Below are 19,176 nucleotides of genomic sequence, written 5' to 3'. Positions count from 1 at the left end.
TTTTACCATTGTTTTGAAGTGCTTCCCTGATGGTTCCGAGGTAAAGAAACTGCTTGCAATGCAGACGATGGGGGGGTGGGGGGGGGGGTGTGGGTGTGCGGCTGGGGAGAGGGAGATGCTTGTTCTGTCCCTGGGAGGTAAGATCCCTTGGAGAAGGGAATGGCAACTAGTTCCAGTATTCTTGCTGGGACAATCCCAGGGACAGAGGAGCCTGGCGGGCTATGTAGTCCATGGGGTCGCAAAGTGGGAGACGCGACTGGGAAGGTACACACCATTATTTTGAAAGACTAATTTCCTCGATGGTAGATTAAATTGAGTGGAATGAGTTATTTTCTAAGAATAACACTAAGTGCAGGTAGGGCAGCCGTTTTATTCATGAGTTCATAGAGAAATGGAGAGAAAAGTGAAAGAAGAGTTAGTGGTTAACTCTGACCTTGCTATGGGGTACCATTACTCGTGCACCGCTATGGCTGTGAGCTTTGGTGGGCTTCCGAAGTGCGTGTACTACATAGGGTCCTGAATTTTTCCTGATCTGCTGCCATGACCAGTCCAGGGTGGGATTAGGACTTTTCTAGGTCCCCAAATACTGGAAAGACGACAGTGTCCCTCTCCCTTTATGCAATTAAAAACAGAAATTCACTTAATAAATTAAAAGTTAAATTAGGGTGAATGCAAGGCCTTCCTTCTAGACTTTCTGAAATAAAAGTTCAGAAAATTCATCAAAGCTGAACTTTTTTCCTGTATTTTTCTTCCTTTCTAGTATGTTAACCTTAATCAGAAGTCTGGCTCTAAAGGCGGAACCACGCGGTTCCCCTAAGTGGCCAGCCCTAATCCACCAGCAATCTCCTTCGCCCCACCCATCTGGCACTTAGCTCCGCCCACTTCACGTGTCGCCGTGACGTAAGGACGCTGTCGCAGAAGCCTGGCATCAAGTAAGCGCAGGTGGCTGCGGTCCTTCGTCGGGCTCTCGAATGCGCAGGCGCTGTCGTTTCGGGAGCTCTGAAGACCTGGCGGAGCCCGGCGCGGATGGAGGCCTCAGGGCGGCGGGGGCGGAGCGCGCCGCGAGCAGGGGGCATGTCCGCGGCGGGCGCCGTCTAGAGGAAGGCCGAGCAGCCACCACCACGCTTTCAGTCGCGGCGAGACGCAAGCGAGCCAGGCTGAGGGCCGCGGCGGCGATGCAGCGACGGCGGCGCCCACCGCCGCCCGCTTCTCAGCTGCCGGAGGGCTGCGGGGGAGGCGGCGGCGGCCGCGGGGGAGGCGGCGGGAGCGAGGAGGTGGAAGTGCAGTTCTCCGCCGGGCGTTTGGGCTCCGCCGCGGCAGTTTCGGCGGCGGCGGCGGCGGCGGCCGCGCGCAGCACGGAGGAAGAGGAGGAGAGGCTCGAGCGCGAGCACTTCTGGAAGATCATAAATGCCTTCCGCTACTACGGGTAAGGAGCCCGTGGCGGACCCCGGCTCAGCCCGTCGGGGCGCCAGCCGCTTGCGGCGGACCCGCCGGACGCCACGCCTCCGGGGCGTCGGAACCGGGCCGCCTGAGCTGACCTCCGGGCCCCCGAGTCATCTCGCACCACCTTAGCCCCTCCCGGCCCAGCACACCCGCGTGTCTGCCGCGCCGTCTGCTGCTCAGCCTCTTGTCTTCTGACCTCAGGATCAGATTAGCCCTCTTGCCTTCCATCCCTCGTTAAAGGTTTGGCTTTGAGGCCCGTGGGGATGACCGGAAAAGTGCTGTAAGAATTTCAGATAGAAGATGTTGATGGTAAAATCGTCCAGTGCTGGGCATGATTTGTTTGTGTTGTCGATGTCCTCCAAACTGAACAGACGGAGAACCCAAGTTCACCTACACGTGGGATGCTGTAGGACATTTTCCCCAAACTGTTGCCAGTTCTTGTTGAGGGCAGCATTAAGATCCCCTGGCCCTCCCCGTCCTAGCCGCACCTCTCTTGCCCTCCCGGCGCTGTGAACGCACAGGCACTTTTGTGGTCCCCTACCCCCACCCCCCATTTGGCGCGGTGAACGCACAGGCACTTTTGTGGTGAGCGAGTGAATGATGCCACTCAGTGTCTTTAACTGGTGGATGAAATTAAGGTCGCAGATAGTCCGGATGTTCTAAAATTTGCAAATTTTTAGGGAGGGAAATGAGAGAAAACACTGTAGGATCAGAGAAAACACTGTAGCCTTTATGATCTTTTCTGCAAATATGTATCGAATTCTCACTGGATTGGGCATCGTGGTAGGACTTTTAAACTTCCTAACTTGGACTTTCTTATAAATAAATCTTAAAGTAGCTTAGTCACAAACTTGTAATTACAAGATCTGAAAGGGACTTAAAACAACTGGGTTTTCAGGTAAAGAAAGCACTTTTATTCGTGTGCGGGATGAGTCCACCGACTACTGTGTTCTGAGTCTGCATGTGGAATCTGATAGATGTGACCTCCTTCTCAAGTAAAACTGTTCCCTTAGATGGGCTCCTGCTGTGCTTTATGCAAATTTTTTAATATTGCTTGACTGACCTCCTCAAGGGCAGGGACTGAGCCTTATTTATTTTTATGTCACCAGTGCCTGGCGTTTTGTTGGAACTCTATTTTTAACAGGACGAGTAGTAGCAAAGAAGTACATTTGTCATTCCTAGGTAGTTTGTCAGTTTGTAACTGATGGTTAGTTTGTTACTATTCTGAATTTCAAAACTTGTTTAATAAAAGCTTATTTAGACTCTGATTACATTTGTGACGTGACTTTTTGAAGTTGAAAGATCTTGATGAAATAATTTACTGATTAAACCCAGGCATATGAACCATGGACCACATTACTTACGGAGCTCTGAAGGGAGTTAGTAGTACGGGGATTTTATTAGTATCAACAGAGGGAGAAAGGCAGACAACCAGAGAATTGAATTTATTTCAAGTATTATGTCTGGAAGAGAAGCTGACATTAGGTAGCTCAAAGTGGTAGGTACAGAAAAGTCTGGTATATTTTACTGTTGAAAAAATGTAGAAAGAATATTGGGAAATGTCCTGGGACTGTAGAAGACACAGTTAAAATGTGTGTTTGTATATTAGGTGTAGTATGTGTTAGGACTACTTTAGAATTGATATTTATGATTAAGTATCAGCTGGGCCTTTTTGTGGGGGAGGGCAAGGGATTTTGATCTGAAACTAGGACCCAAGTGTGGTAATATAGAAAGGGGCACTGTGTGTGTGTTCAGGTGGTTGTGATAGTGTTTCCTATACTCTTCTCCCTCTTCTGTAGCAGTTCAGTGTGAGATCGAGGAAAATTTCATTTTTTACAATAATCCTTTTTATTTGTATGTACTCAAAAAATAATTGAAATCCCTTATACTAAAAATAATATACGGTTAAACATATGTTTAGAATTACAGAAATGATTGTGTAGCAGAAAACACTGGATTATTACCTTCCAACATTTTATAATCTTATAGAGCTATACTGCCCAATATAATAGCCATTAATCACATCTGGCTGAATTTAAGCTTAAATTAATTAAAATGTAGTAAGATTTACAGTTCGTCTTTTCAGTCTCAGTAGCCACATTTCAGGTGCTCAGCAGCCACACGTGGCTGTTGTCTGCTGTCTTGGACAGTGCAGATGTAAGCCTTTCCATCATTGTAATAAGTTCTTAGGGACAGTCCTATTCTAGACCATTAGCAGGTAAATCCATCTATTGGAGAACTGGGTTTTACTGCTCACTGTCTTTTCGTCAGGATATAGGAGATTTAGATAAAGGTTGTGAGGCAAGAAATGTCTTCTGATTAGTATTTTCTCTTTCCAGTGGCTTTCAATTTTGTACTTCCTATAGATTTTGCTTAGATGACATAGTCTCACTAAGGTAAAATGATTATAGCATTGTACTGAATAGCAAAAAATGTTAGCCTTAAATTACCACTTTTGTTATAAATGGAGATACCTACTCATATAGGGTATGCTACATTTGAAATATTAAAGGTCTTGTCAGAAATGTCCTACTTTTAGAAATAGCAGTTAGGTGGGATCTTAAAAACTGAGATGTAGAGCTCAGGGGTGAGGGGATAGGCATGTAAAGAAGCAAGCAACTTGCACAGGGTTGTCCAACCAAATTGTGGTAGAGTCTGGCCTGAAATCTAAAAGCATTAACTAAAAATTTACCCTATATTTGTAAGCAGTGATGCTAGTAAGACAATTTCAACTTTGGGTATTTAATAAATATTTAAAATGGGTTGAGACACTCTGCTGAATAGATATGTTTCCCTGTTTGGAATTCTAGAATAGTTCAACAGGAGCACAGGAATGGGTCTGTGATTCTTGGCTAGATCTATCATTGGACCCACTCTTATAAAAGGTGACTGAGTCAGAGTTGGGGTCACTGCCTTGTAGAGGGAGCTTGAGGTAGGGATACACTTGAGGAAATACAGCCACTGACCCTACTTTCTCCTCTTAGGTACCCAAGGATGTGGCCTCTTAATGCTGACTCAGTTTAGAACCAAGGAGAGTCTGAAGGTTGTAAAATATTCCTTTAAAACAGGGTTGGCAAACTTTTCTTAAAGAGCCAAGCAATGAATATTTTAAACTGAGAGCTAGGTGGTCTTTGTTAAATTGTAGGCCTGTGTGCTTGTATGAAAGCAACCACAGGCAGTATGTGGAGGAATGAGCATAGCTGTGTTCCAGTAGAACTCTTAACGAAAACAGGCAAGTAGCCAGGAGGTCATAACTTGTCCACCACTGTCTTAAGCACATTGGTGATGTAAGCATTTACAGAAGAGTGAAATTAGCCCCAGTTAAAAAATCCCACAGACAGGAGCCTGGCAGGCTACAGTCTATGGGGTCACAAAAAGTCACGACTGAGTGACTGAACATGCTCGCACGCACAAAAGGATTCTGGTCTTCTTGATCGTGTGAGCTATGAGAAGAGGCATTTTAGGATGACTCATTAATTTCTGACTTGGTGGATGTATGATGTACCATTGAGCAACAGCAGCCATTTAGGAAGAAGTACAGATTTCTTTGGTGGGACATGTACTAAGTTCAGGTAGGAAATGTTGAGTTTTGAGGTGTGCTCAGAGGGTGGTTGTAGGGCATCTAGTGCCCAGGAATTCAAGGAAGGAATTACTGTGAGACTGTTTAACCTATTCACAGTATATTATAAACTGTTGCAGCTCTGCTGTTTGCTGACTTTAAGTAGTTTCTTAGTGTCATACTCTACTGATAGGGATGTCAGTTGATACAGTTTTTCTGAAAATCAGTTTGTATCAAGAACTTTACAAATTCTTCCCTTTTCTGATGTGGTAATTCTTTTGGGAATTTGTGGTAATTTTTTTTCCTCTAACATATAGATAGATTTTGAACATAAAAAGTACATTGTGTAGACAGGTAAAAGTATCTAGATGCCCAGTGTTTGGGAAATAGCTAAGTAAATTTTGGTTGTGTAAGATGGGATGATGAGCAGCCCTTTTAGTCATTTGTCATATAGTCATTTGAGAACTTTTTCTGCCCTGGAAAAACTATTTTTAAAGGATGAAGAAGTTCAGTATTTCTAAAACTTTAATATGTAAGTGAGTCACTTGATGATCTTGTTAAAAGGCAGATTACATTTCAGTAGGTCTTGCATGAGACCTGTGATTCTCCACTTCTAAGCACTTCCAAGTGACATGCTGCATTTTTGACTAGAAAGGTATTAGATTACTTTGTCTTAAACAACAGCAATAAAGCAGAAATATGCCAAAGAGTTTGAAGTGCTTACCTCTAGAAGAGGAATTATTAGGAACTTACCCCCCCTGAGTACTTTTACTGCTCTGTATTTTTCATATTTTTGCTATGTATATATTAGCTTCATAAATTAGATATACCTCCTATATTTGAGCTCTAATTATGTTTTAGGCACTGGGCTAAGTGTGTAGTGTGCATTATTTTGTTACAGTTTCAGTGAAATGTGTTAGGTAGGCAGAGGGGTATTCTGGTATTTGCCTCATGGAGTTTTATGTATGTTTTTCAGAGTAATTCATTTTAAGTGACTTGGTTTAGTGCCTGACACTTTCTAAGTCTCAATAAATCATAGCTTCTATCATTATCATCATTATATATTCCTTGTTTATGTATATGAGGCAGTTGAGGCACAGAGAAAGGAAGTAACTTGCCAAGAGTCACATAGCAAATACGTAGCATAACCTGGATTTCAGTCCAGATCAGGAAGCAGCAATTGGTGCAACCACTGCCAACTCCAGTTTACATTAGCCCTAACCACCCTCGGAATACCACCACACACAATCTTCTAAAAATGTGACCAGATTTTTGCATAAGTTATGTCAAGGGTTTCTTCAGAATCTCCTTAGATGTGACTGTTCAGAAATTAGACACTGATTTGACATAAGATAAAAATGAGAGAATTATCTGGATGACTAGAGGGATTCACGCAACCAAATGAAAAAGAATATTTTTCATTTCCATTTAGCACTGAGTAAATGCCAAAGAACGTTTAAAAGAAACACATCATGCATTTATGTATTTGTTTATTTGTATATGTAAATTGTAAAGAATGATGTAGTGAACATCTACCACTCAGTTTAAAAAAAGAACATTATCTTATCCTTTTCCCCTCAAAGGACATAATTTTCCTGAATTTTCATTTCCTTGCTTTCCTTGTAGTTTTTCTACATATGTTCAGTCCCTAAAATATATTGCTTATTTTTATATAAGATGAAATTTGTACATTATGTATTTTTCTGCAACTTGCTTTTTTCCAACAAATATTTTGTTCCTAAGTTTTATCCATTTTATTGTGTGTAGCTGTATTGATTGATTGTATTCCATTGTACAACTATACTGTATTTTCTTTGTTCAGTCTATTGGAGATGGACTTTCTGGGTTGTTTCCAGATTTTTTGCTTGTTATTGCTTACAGTGCTGTGATGAGACTTTCATGTGTCATGTGCCCATTTGCAAGAGTTTCTTGATTTTGTGTCTAAAGGTGTATGATTGCTAGGTCATAGGGAGTGTGCATATTAAGTTTTTACTAGGTAATGCTAAATTTTCTGAAGTGGTTGTACTAACTTATGCACCCACCATCAATCAGAATATAAATATTCTAAATCTTCCACATTTTTACCAATATTTCAGATAGTCAGGTGTTTCAATTTTGCCCATCTATCTGACTGATGTAAAATGATATTTCATTGTGAGTGTATTATTTAACTTTTAAAAATGATGTTCTTATTAGGTTTTATAAATTGGTTGTCCTCAAAGTGACCTTTAGAGTTATCTGGAAACTGTTGTGAATGTTGTTGTATAAAAAGCTATAGAATTTCAGTTTTTCATTTGTTTACTACTTTTGTGGCATGTAAGATCATTTACAGTATTTTTTTAAAAATTCAACTTGGTTGACTCAGTAATTTTAAAACACATATTGTGTATATTCTGATTTTAGAGCAGCATTCTGCTACTTGATGGATAAATCTAAAGCATTCAGCTGTTTTGCTGAAAACCTTTTTTTGGAAATTGAAATCATAAAAATAAACTTATTGTGCATTAATCCTCTTTATGTTTGCTTTTTTTCCTCCCTTCTAATTGATGCAGATGTTTTAAACTATTGGTCTTTTGTTTAGTTGCTTAGAGAGTTTATAATACGATGACAACATAGAAAACTTCATAAGTCAGTATCCTTTAAAAAACTGAAAGATTGTAAATGGCTGGACAGTATACATTATAAGGAAATAATTTGTACAGGAAGACAACCTTAAATATTTTAAGATTGGCCTCTGGTGAGAATTCTTTTGCCAATTAAAAAAACACCTTTTATGTTTTAGCACCAGTATGCATGAGCGAGTGCACCGAACAGAAAGACAGTTTCGATCACTCCCAGCTAATCAACAGAAACTACTTCCTCAGTTTCTTCTTCACTTGGACAAGATCCGGAAATGTGTTGATCATAATCAAGAAATACTACTGACCATTGTGAATGATTGCATACATATGTTTGAAAATAAAGAATATGGAGAAGATGTATGTGAAATTTTGTTCTCTTTGTTTTTATTTTAGGCTTTAATCTCTATATTTTGAGATCTTTCTGGATTTCGTTTCTGTAATTTTGCACGGCTCATTTGCTCTACTTGGAAAATATTTTCACTTATGTTCAGTCCCTTTTATTAGGCTTGATAGCACAGTATACTGGAAACTGGATTTGTTGGCAGATTCCCCCTCCCCCCCCAAATATACTAATATATACAAAATGCATTTTGATACACCTTTCACATAGTGTTCTGACTATTACAGCATGTGGAGTTAGTGACATACATTTTTATAAACAATTTTACTAGCTATGTAAAATTAATTTACCTTGAAATTTTCAGCTATTGATATTCATCTTTTACTTTAAAAAAATTATTTTTACTTATAACTCTCAAGGAACTGGCAGAAATAGGAGCTCAAGTCCTTTTTGTATCCACAGGGTAGATGCAGTTGGGCCACTTGAGCCTGTCCATGCTGTCCCATGAGTGACCTGAAGGAACTTTCTTCCCTCTCTTAGAGTTTGGTCTCCATAGCAGTCCAGTTCCGATCCTCTCATGCGTACAGATTGCTTAGTTAGATGGTGGCTTCATGATTAATGAGCCATAATTTATTGAGGGTAGAAGTGAGACCACCAAACTCTTTTCATTTAGGGTCTCAAGCTGCACTTGAACCCAGGTTGAGGTGAGAGGCTAGTGATTTACCTTCTAAACCATCTATAAAGTATCTTTATAGCGTGATTATTTAACTATAACCATATGCAAGAGTGATTACTTTCTGAAAAACTAATTGATTTCTGTTTTTTAAACAGGGGAATGGAAAGATTATGCCAGCATCTACGTTTGACATGGATAAGTTAAAATCCACATTGAAACAGTTTGTGAGAGACTGGAGTGAAACTGGGAAAGCAGAAAGGGATGCCTGCTACCAACCAATCATTAAAGAAATTTTAAAAAATTTTCCAAAAGAGAAATGGTAAATAGTATCTTGTTTTTAACCAATTTCTTTATGTAAGCACTGAGTTTCTCTAAGAGAAATTTCACAGTCTTGATTCATTTTTACAGTTGTTGAGTGCCTGTATTTTTTCATGTGTTGGTGTGTGCTGTTATATGTGCTGTTCTTGGGTGCTTCAACTGTGTGAGATTGCAGTTAATGTTTTGAGTAATTACTGTTCTAGCACTATGGGAAATTATCTAGAAATTAAATAATGGTTAGATTGAATGTTCGTTGTCAATGATGTCTATCCTTTTATAATTTGCTTTATGGCAGAGTGAAAAGCTCTAAACTATTTTAATTTTGCTCTTTATGGAATATTTGTATGCAAATGAGTGATCTATAGCTCAGAGAAGAGATTCTTAACTTTTTTATGCCATGAAAACTTTGAACAGTCTGAAGCCCATATTTTCTTTTTCAGTAAAACATTTCTAAATGAGTAAAGTGACATACATAGGATTGCAAAGAAACCAGTTATTTTGAAATATGGTTATCAAAATGCTTAAGCAAGCTTGTGATATAACCTGCTTTTTTTTATCATGTATCACATTAAATAAAAGTCTTAAAAGGAGATTTTAATAGATTTTGAAAATACCTAAATACTATATGTTATTTTGAGAATCTCAACAGCTAATATGAAGTGAAAATATATATAATGCCTGTTGGTGATTAAAGTCATGGGTACTTCTAAAGCTACTATTGTTTGTTGGCTGCATTCACAATTGATAGAAACATATCAGTTAAAGGCTAATGAAATTAAAATGTAATTTTTTTTTCACCCCCTTGTAGGTACAGTGAATTCTTTCCATAGACCTCTTTGGTCCATGGATCCCAGGTTAGGAGCCTGACTCAGAGGTTATCTGTTTAAAGAGAACCAGTGGATGGAGTTCATTCTATTGTTTAAAGGATCTTTGAGGAAAGAAAGCCTCCTTTTCCTCATCTTCCCCTCTTCGTTGATTGACATCTTTAAGTTTAGATGTATCTATCCAGAAATTTCACTACATATGTGTATGTCCCTTCTCTTCTTTGAAAGCATTTTATTTTGAAATAAGTTCAAAGTTACCCAAGAAGTTGTATGGATTGTATAGAGAGCTCCTGTGTATTTTTTACCTAAATTCACCAATTATTTACATTTGCTTTTTTGTTTCCTTTTCCTACTTCCCTTCTTTCTTCCCTCTTTTATGTGTTTATCCACGGCAGTACATATACACAATTATTTAAACTATTTGAGAGATCAGTTTGTATTATATCATGTTTTTTACTACTTATTATTTAGTTTTTTCTTGAGAACAATGATATTCTCTTACATAAATCCAGTGCAGTTACCAGATTGAGGAAATTTAAACTTGAATATTGCCTTCTCATCTATGGTCTATATTTAAATTTCACAAATTATCCTGATAATGTCCTTTGTAACACTTATTTTTCTGTTCAGTCTAGGATCCAGTCCAGAATGTTATGTTTAATTCTGATGTCTTAGTCTTTAATCTGGAAGAGTTCCTTGGCCTTGTTTTTTTTTTTAACTTTCATGACATTGACATTTTTGAAGAATATGAGGAAGTAATTTTATAGAATATTCTTCAGTTTGACATTGTCTTAGGCTTCTTCGTGGTTAGGTCTAGTTTGTGTGTCCTCTCTCAAAATAATACAGAGTTGATGTACCCTTTTCAAGATATTATTCAGAGATATGCAATGTCTGTTAGCCCCTCATTGATTTTAATCAAGATGTTATTTGGTTCTTCCCACTATTTAGTTACTGTTTCTCTTCTTGCAACTAATAAGCATTTGTTGAGGAGATACTTTGAGACCATGCACTTAGTATCCTGCTCCTTTGCAAACCCTCTCTCTCCTAAAATTGTCATCCATTGAATCTTGGATGAACTAACCTTGTTATGATGTTTGTGGAATGGTGATTTTCTAACTCTACAGTTACCAGCATTCTGTTAATATTCTTATCTACCTATTACAGGGATGACTCATGGTTCCTATTTATTCAGTAGGTTATAATCCATTACCATTGCTTTTTAAATTTTCTTCTTTAAATTTCCTCAGATTTGGCCAGTAGGATTCCAGTTGGTTGGTGCCTATGTCCTTTTTGCATGGCATGCTTCAATTAGTTTTTTGAGCACTTCCTTACTTTCTGGAATAATAAAGACATTTCAGTTCAATTTTGTGTCTTCTCTGCTTAAGTCCTGGAGTGGGGTATTTTCCCAAGGATCTGGTTCCTTCTAATGTAGAATGGAGTGTAGAGACCAAGATTTGATACTAGGCATGTTCATTGTTCCTGAGATGTCATTGCTTATGGGTCTTCTAGCAGATAGAACTTAAACACACACCCCAAGAGATCATGAGTTCATCTTGGTACTTTCAAAAGTACCTTAGCTTCCCCCATTCTCTCTGTCTGTCTGTCTTTTCCACAGTGAAAAACCTGGCTTCTGACATCAGTATATTTGCTTACTCACTCAGTCCTACAATACTTGGGCTTCCCTGGTAGCTCAGATGGTAAAGAATCTGCCTATAATGTGGGAGACCTGAGTTTGATTCCTGGGTTGGGAAGATCCCTTGGAGAAGGGACTGGCTACCCACTCCAATATTCTTGCCTGGAGAAATCCATGGACAGAGGAGCCTGGTGAGCTACAGTCCCTGGGGTTGCAAAGAGTCGGACACTACTGAGCAACTAACACTTTCTTTTTCTACAATACACACAAAAGTTTCAGAATTGTTACCTCCATATTATAGGAAAAACAAAACTACCAAAAGGAGTTCAGGATTTTCCAGGAAGTATTCTCCCCCCTAAATTAAGGGTTTTTAATAGAAATATTCTTCACTGTTTACTCAAATTAGCTCCCTTTCAGCCTTCTCACCCGAGGTCTGGTTATATTTTTTATGTGAAATCCAGTATATTTAGGTTTATTTGTTTTTGTTTGCTTTTAGTTTTAGGGTTGCGTGTCCCTGTCTCTTCCCCCATTCCTGTTGGTTTTTTAATTTTTTTGATTTGTGGACTATCATCTTGACAAAACTATATAAAAAAAAAGTGATATTCAGAAAAAATGTCATTCATTCCTCTGTCTTTTCTTTACCCCACTCTACCACGTAGGTAATCACTATTACTGATTTTTCATTTATCCTTCTTGTTTGTATTTTCTGTCTTTTTTATGGAGGTAAGTAGGTAAGAATTCCGACCCCCGCCCCTCCACAAGGTATCCCCTTTTGTCATACACAAACTGCAGCATAATATATATTTTATTTTGCACTTTGATTATTTTGACTTAATGATACATCCTAAATTAGCTGTATGTCAGTTCATGGAGGTCTTAGTCAATCCTTTTTTTTTTTTTTAACAGTTTCAGACTACTTCGATCTATACTTGGTTATTTAAGTAAAGAAGTTGGCAGTATCTTGCAGTTATAATGCTATAGTTAATAACCTTGTGCATGTTTATTTTTGGATTGCTGGAGATGTATCTTTAGTGTAAATTCTTAGATGTGAGATTGCTGCATCTGAAAGGTAGATGTATATTGGTGCAACAAAATACCATAAATTTAACTGCTTAAAAAAACACATGTTTGTACTTCATAGTTTCTGTGTGGGTAGGGATCTGGCCATGGTTTCACTCTGTGTAGGATCTTACAAGGCTATAAACAAGATATCTGCTTGATATCTTGATTTGACTGTAGAAGCATAGACTTCCAAGCTCATGCAGATTGTTGGCAGAATTTGTTTCATTGTGGTTGAAGGCCCTGGCTTCTTGCTGACTGAGGGCTAGAAGCCTATCTCAGCTCCTGAAGGTCCCTCACTCCCTTGTGGGCTTTCACAAGTGGCTACTTAGACTTTGTCAAGCTAGCAAGAAAGTCTTTAGAGTAAGCAGGCTGTTGTTACATTATAAGACTTCATTGAGTGTTTTATAATGTAACACGATCACAGGAGTGACATGTATTGGCATTGGTAAAGAATCTGCCTGCAGTGCTGGAGACCCAGGTTCAATTCCTGGTTTGGGAAGATCCCCTAGAGAAGGAAATGGCAACCCACTCCAGTATTCTTGCCTGGAGAATTCCATGAACAGAGGAACCTGGCAGGCCACCGTCCCTAGGGTTGCAAAGAGTCACAGAGTCAAGACAGGACTGAGCAACAACACTTTAACTTTTTTCATATGTAAGTATTTATTTCTGAACTCTGTTCTATTCCATTGGCCTGTATGTCTTTCCTTATGCCAGTACCATACTTATTTTAATTTCTGTAACTTTGTAAGTTTTGAAGTCAGGAAGTGTGATTTGTACATTTTATTCTTTTTCAAGATTATTTTAGTTCTTTGGGGCTCTTTGCAATTTTATATGAATTTCAGAATCAGTTTCTCCATTTCTCTGAAAGAGGCTGTTGGAATATTGCCAGGGATTGTGTTGACTATGTAGATTGTTTCTGGTGGTATTGATATTTTAATAATGAATAATATTTCCCAGGTGGTGCTAGTGGTACAGAAGCCACCCGCCAGTGTAGGAGACGTAAAAGGTGTAGGTTTGCTCCCTGGGTGGGAAGACCCCTGGAGAAGAGCATGGCAACCCACTCCATTATTCTTGCCTGGAGAATCTTACGGACAGAGGAGCCTTGTGGGCTACAGTCCATAGGGTTGCAAAGAGTTGGACACACCTGAAGCGATTCAGCGCTAGCACTAATTCATGATATAGGATGTCTTTTCATTTATTTAGGTATTCTTTAATATCTTTCAGCCTTGTTTTTTAAGTTTTAGTATACAAGTTTTCAGTGTAGCATCTCCTTGGTTAGATTTAATCCTAAGTTTTTCATTCTTTTTCATGTTATTATAAATGGAATTGTTTTCTTAATTTCCTCTTCTGATTGTTCTTTGCCAATGGATAGAAACAGAACTGATTTTTTAATGTGTTTATGTTTATTTTTATGTGTTGCAACTTTGCTTAATTTGTTTACTGGCTCTAGTAGCTTTCTTGTTGATTCTTTGGGATTTTCTGCATAAAAGATCATCTTGTTTGTGAATAAAGGTGGTTTTTGCCTCTTCCTTTCCCATTTAAATAGCTCTGGAAGTACATCCTTATCTAGTTTCTGGTCTTGGAAAGCTTTCAGTCTTTTCACTTTTGGGTGTAATTTTAGCTCTAGGTTTTTTATAAATACCCTTTTTTGATATTGAGAAATTTTCCCTCTCTTCCTATTTCCTGAGAGTTTTTGTCATGAAAGGATATTGCATTTGTCAGTGCCTTTTCTATGTCAAATGCTTTTTCCTATTATTAATAATTTTCTTTTATTCTGTAAGGCTACCTTTGTTTACTTTAATAAGTGCTACAAGTTATTTTGTTAGTTTTTATCAGTGGTCCTACATGAAATATTCTACAACTATTAAATCATAATCTAGTTTCATATTTCCTTATTTTTCATAGTTTTTATAAATAAATGTTTTCAGTTTAGGGAACTTTTATAAATATTGCTGCTTTCAAAAATCTTAAAGATTCTTCTAGTTGGTATACTCAATGTATGTACTATCTATAAAATAATAGATCATATATTTTACTAGTCTTTGTAAACATAAAGTCCAGATATTTCTCAATATTCAAAATATCTTTGTTTCTGAAAAGTAGGTTGTGAGATAAAATTCTTTACAGTTGAAATATACCAGAATTTGGGTATTTTTGGAAGGCTGAATGTCAAATGCATATGTCAGCATAATTTCTAGCACTTTAAATATGATTTCATTCATACTTAGTGATCACTGAATCATGTATATTACCATAGTATCCTGTCAGCATGACAATGTTAGCCATAGTAAAAGGGGATCTCATGGTTAAAGGCAGTTAATGAACTAGCACAAGTATTATTTTATTGTTATTTACCTGTTAGTAGTAGTATTTTTATCACTGTTGACAGATAAAATGTAGACTGGTGAGAAAAGGATGAATTAACTTTAATGTTTCTAACAGGTTATTTTAATATAAAAGAATAATTTAAAAATGTTTTAAATAGGTATTTTACAGGATTCAAAATTTTAAAGGTTTCAAAGGATATAAAGTCTCCTCCCCAGTTACCCATTTCCCTTCTCTGATAGTAATCAGTGTTATAAAAGTAGGCAGGGATGTATGAATTTTAAATCAAGTGCATCAAAATATCAAACTTTTTTTTTTGTCATGCTGGTACCCAGTGGAAAACTTACATATTTCTTCCTCTGTCATTTGTTTTGCTTGTTTAATTTATATTGGTTTCCTTAGAGCATATAAGATGAGTTTTTCAAAAACCCTTAAAAATAAGCCTAACAAAATATAGCAAAGTCTTTATCCATATTAAAGTCATAACTTTGCCACAAAGGGTAAACTCTAAGTCCTGAAAAAGGGACATGATGTAGTGCTTCAGAATTCAGGTAAATTCTGGTCAAGTTTGGGTCTCAGATAAAATTTTCAGGATTCTGTTTGTGCCACAGCAAACACCTGTGAATTTGATATTGTTATACTCAGGCTGAATTTCAGTAATGTTTATGTCAGCTAGCCTTTTGATTATGTTCTTTTCTTTTTGAAATGTCAATAAAGGCCTTTTCTAACAGATCTGTTTGCAAAACATAGTATACTTAAATATGCATAAATTAACTATTCTTGTGGTCATTAAAATACTTTTTTCCTGTGTAAGCATATTTGTCTTATCAGTTTTTCCAGTTTGTTCCTGTTGAGAATTTTTAAATGTCTTAAGTTCACAAGTATAAGCAGCTTTGAAGCTGACAGACTGACATGTGTATTGGGGCCTGTTTGTAATTAATGAAATGCTGTTTTAATTGTGCTGAATGCCAGATACCTCAGTTATTATTAGCTCAGAAATTTAGTGCTATGAGTTTATAGTTGCTAAGGAAAGAGAGATTCTTAGGTTCAACTCCTATTTGAAATGGGAAATCACAACCATGTGGAATCATATTCTTTTATGAATCCTGAAAACTACCAGATTGTAGTTTTTTAGATCTTAGTTTCATTAACCCAGTCTATTTTAGAAGAATTTGAAGTGTTATTTTGTCTGTTTGTGGGTGGTAAATCTATTATATCTTTGCCTCTCAGGATATGTCTAACCCTTCAAGAAGACTTTTAAAATCCTTTAAAGATGGCTTTTTCTACTTAGATTAAAATAAAGAATGTAAGTTATAAAAGAATTATTTCCATCTGAAAGAAACCATTTTATAAGAGCAAATGAAGATTGCCAAATAATGCAAAGGTAGTTTAGAAGCTGAAAATAGTCTCTTTAATATTTTAAGAGATGTTAAGATAAAATAAATAAGATATTTAATAATATCTCTTTAATCCAGAAAGCTCTCTTAGACCAGAGAGAGAAATAAATATTTCAGATTTCTTTTTCATCAAGATCCCAAGTGCCTACCATTCCAGGATTTCAAGTACTTAAAAATCTTGAAAACATTTTTTCAAGTATTAAAAAATAGTGGAAAAACAATTCAAGATGATCACCTAGTAGAAAAATAGTGTAAACAGTAAACAGAAAAAGAAATACAACATGCTTAATCTCATAAGAAAATGCAAATATAAAAACCATACTAAGATGTCATTTTAATCTACTGTGAGAATTTGAAAATTATATAACTTACTGAAGGTATGAGGAAACATATGTTGCTGGTGGAAGAATAAATTAGTAAAATTTAATGGAGGGCAACTTGGTAACATTGAACAAAATTCAGTTTTGATCCTTGCAATTCAGTTTGGGGAAAGCTTTCTACAGATAAGCTCCTGCGTATGGAAATTATTTATGCCAAAGATATTAGCTTTAATGTTATATAATAAGACATTGGAAGCAATCGAAATGTCCTTAATTAGCATTATTATTTCGATACATTATTTTATAGTGTTAAATGGACTACTTAGTCATAAAACATATTAAGAAAGCTCTGTGTACTGATTGGGAAAGAAGTTCAAGATACATTAAATTGGGAATTATGGTAAGCTTTTTCTTAAAGGGCCAGCTAGAAAATATTTTAGGCTTTGTAGGCATTGGGGTCTCTGGCTACTGACTATTTAGCTCTGTTGTCATGAGAACATTGCCATAGACAGTACATAAATGAATGGACATGGCTGTGTTCCAATAAAACCTTTTTACAAATACAGGTGACTGGCTAGTGGGTTATAGTTGCTGACCCCTGTATTAAATGAAAGAAGCAAAGTGAAGAACTGGGCATATAAACAAAGGTATGAATGAAGCACTGAAAGCACTGAGAAGTGAGTTAAAGCTTTGCCTGGGATATTTGGGAAAAGAAAGACTTTATAGATAAGGTGATAATTTAAACTAAGTTTCTGCAGGTATGTTGGAGCTCTCAAGATTATGGTGAGAAAGAGTTTTCTGGAATTGATTAAAAGTTGTCTTGGTGATGTACGAAGTTGTTTGTTGGAAGTAGATAAATAAGTTGGGACCATACTTTTGAAGGGACTAGACACTAATTCTGATTTCTAACCCATTTTCTAGTTTGAATAAAGTGTCTCAACATCCAACTCTATTAAACCTTGACATTTTGCCATATTTATTTCAGATTTCTTTATTGTTGTTTACCAGTTGAAACTGCTCTGCAAACCATACAGAGCACATTCTTCTCTCTTTATGGAGATAACAACTAGCATAAATTTGTTACTCTAATCTTAGCTTTCTATGTTAGCTACATGTTTATATATACATATATGAATAACACATTGTGTTCTGTATGTTTTAAAAGATCATATAATGGTTTGTGATGTCATTTCACAATTGTTTTTTGCCCAGAATTGTGTGTTTATGAGTTCTCTATAAAGACTAGCAGTGTTCAATAGAAATACAATGCAAGTCGCCTATGTTATTTTAAATTTCCTAGTAGTCACATGAAAAGTGAAACAGGTGAGATTAATAATATACTTTAATAACCCAGTATATCTAAAACATATTAACATATAAGTATGTTACAGTATATAAGATTTTAATGAGATATTTTACATTCCTTTATACTGTCTTTGAATATTGGCATTTATTTTATACTTGTAGCACATTTCAATAGAACTAACCATATTTTAAGTATTTAGTAGCCACATGTGGGTAGTGACTTCTACCATGTGAATTGTGATTGTAATAGAACCAAACCCTTCTGATGCTTGAAAGTTGTACATACACTTACCACCAGGGGTCAGCTAATTGTCATCATGCTGACACACCAAGAAAAAGTATTTTGTGTGTTGGAATTCGCTTATTTGCAGGTGCTATGCAAAAATTATTCTGTATACAATAAAGGAAACTTTTTCCAAGAACAGCGTTTACTGATGGTAAAATGAGAGCAAAGGTTGGTATAAACATGGCCAACCACGTGCAACCATGGCCTCTTCAAACCCACAAGGGCTCCTGTACTCTTTATTCTTGCTTGTCTAGAAAAGCATTGGAAGTTCCCCACTATTATCAGGGGTGTTACATTTGTAGTAAATATATTGCTTATCCATCAGTTCAGTTCAGTCCCTCAGTTGTGTCCGACTCTGTGACCCCATGGCCTGCAGCACACCAGGCTTCCCTGTCCATCATCAACTCCCAGACCCTACTCAAATTCATGTCCATTGAGTCGGTGATGCCAACCAAACATCTCATCCTCTGTTGTCCCCTTCTCCTCCTGCCTTCAGTCTTTACTAGCATCACTGGAGAAGGGAATAACAAAGCACTTCAGTATTCTTGCCTTGAAAACCCCATGAACAGTATGAAAAGGCAAAAAAGATTGCTCATCCATAGTCCAGCCTAATAACTACATACACTTGTTTACTTGCCTGATTTTTGCTAAGAATCTCAAGCAAGCAACACTTGATTACAAAGGCACATATTAATTATATGGCTCCTGGTTTTCTAAGTTTAAAAAGTCAGCTCACCAAAAAGGTCTAAACTTAAAGATTTATATTTCTCTTATTTTCATAGAAAATGTCCTAGACTTCATAAAGACTCAATAGAAAATGTCTTTTAGAAAGCCTTTGTTTTATATACATTTTGATTAGAGACTTTTTCTTGTATGCTGTTAATATCCCTTATATGAAGACCCAACAGAAAAAAAAATTCTAAGAGCAAAGGTTTGGGAAAAAATTCTCCCATTCATTGCTTGATTCTTGATCAGTTTGTCAATTCTTAGTTTGTTTTAAAATGTGTTTCCTTCAGTATGTCTACTGAAATCTATTTTTTCTTAATACAAATAATTGGTAGATCTGT

General features: G+C 36.9%; 1 protein-coding gene across 2 annotated transcripts in view; it reads left to right on the top strand.

Annotated features, from left to right (window-relative positions):
• The first annotated feature begins 356 nt into the window (after positions 1 to 356).
• CARNMT1 (carnosine N-methyltransferase 1) overlaps positions 357 to 19,176 on the top strand; it is a 42,773-nt gene continuing 23,953 nt past the window's right edge. Inside the window, exons 1-4 of one of the 2 annotated variants that reach the window (XM_086415545.1) lie at positions 357 to 1,426; positions 7,785 to 7,980; positions 8,795 to 8,958; positions 9,766 to 11,144. In XM_086415545.1, coding sequence (XP_086271671.1) covers positions 972 to 1,426; positions 7,785 to 7,980; positions 8,795 to 8,958; positions 9,766 to 9,787 — 837 coding nt within the window. In that variant the 5' untranslated portion in view covers positions 357 to 971 and the 3' untranslated portion in view covers positions 9,788 to 11,144. Of the gene's footprint in view, positions 1,427 to 7,784; positions 7,981 to 8,794; positions 8,959 to 9,765; positions 11,145 to 19,176 lie in introns of those variants that run through there. The other variant, XM_086415544.1, reaches the window with a different exon arrangement.

This window comes from Bos grunniens, chromosome 8 (genome assembly GCF_055505025.1).
Source record: "Bos grunniens cultivar Pamir isolate PY7600 chromosome 8, Bosgru_T2T1.0, whole genome shotgun sequence".
NCBI lineage: Eukaryota > Metazoa > Chordata > Mammalia > Artiodactyla > Bovidae > Bos > Bos grunniens.
Note: the sequence above shows the minus strand (reverse complement) of the source record. Positions and strands in the feature narration are given on the sequence as shown.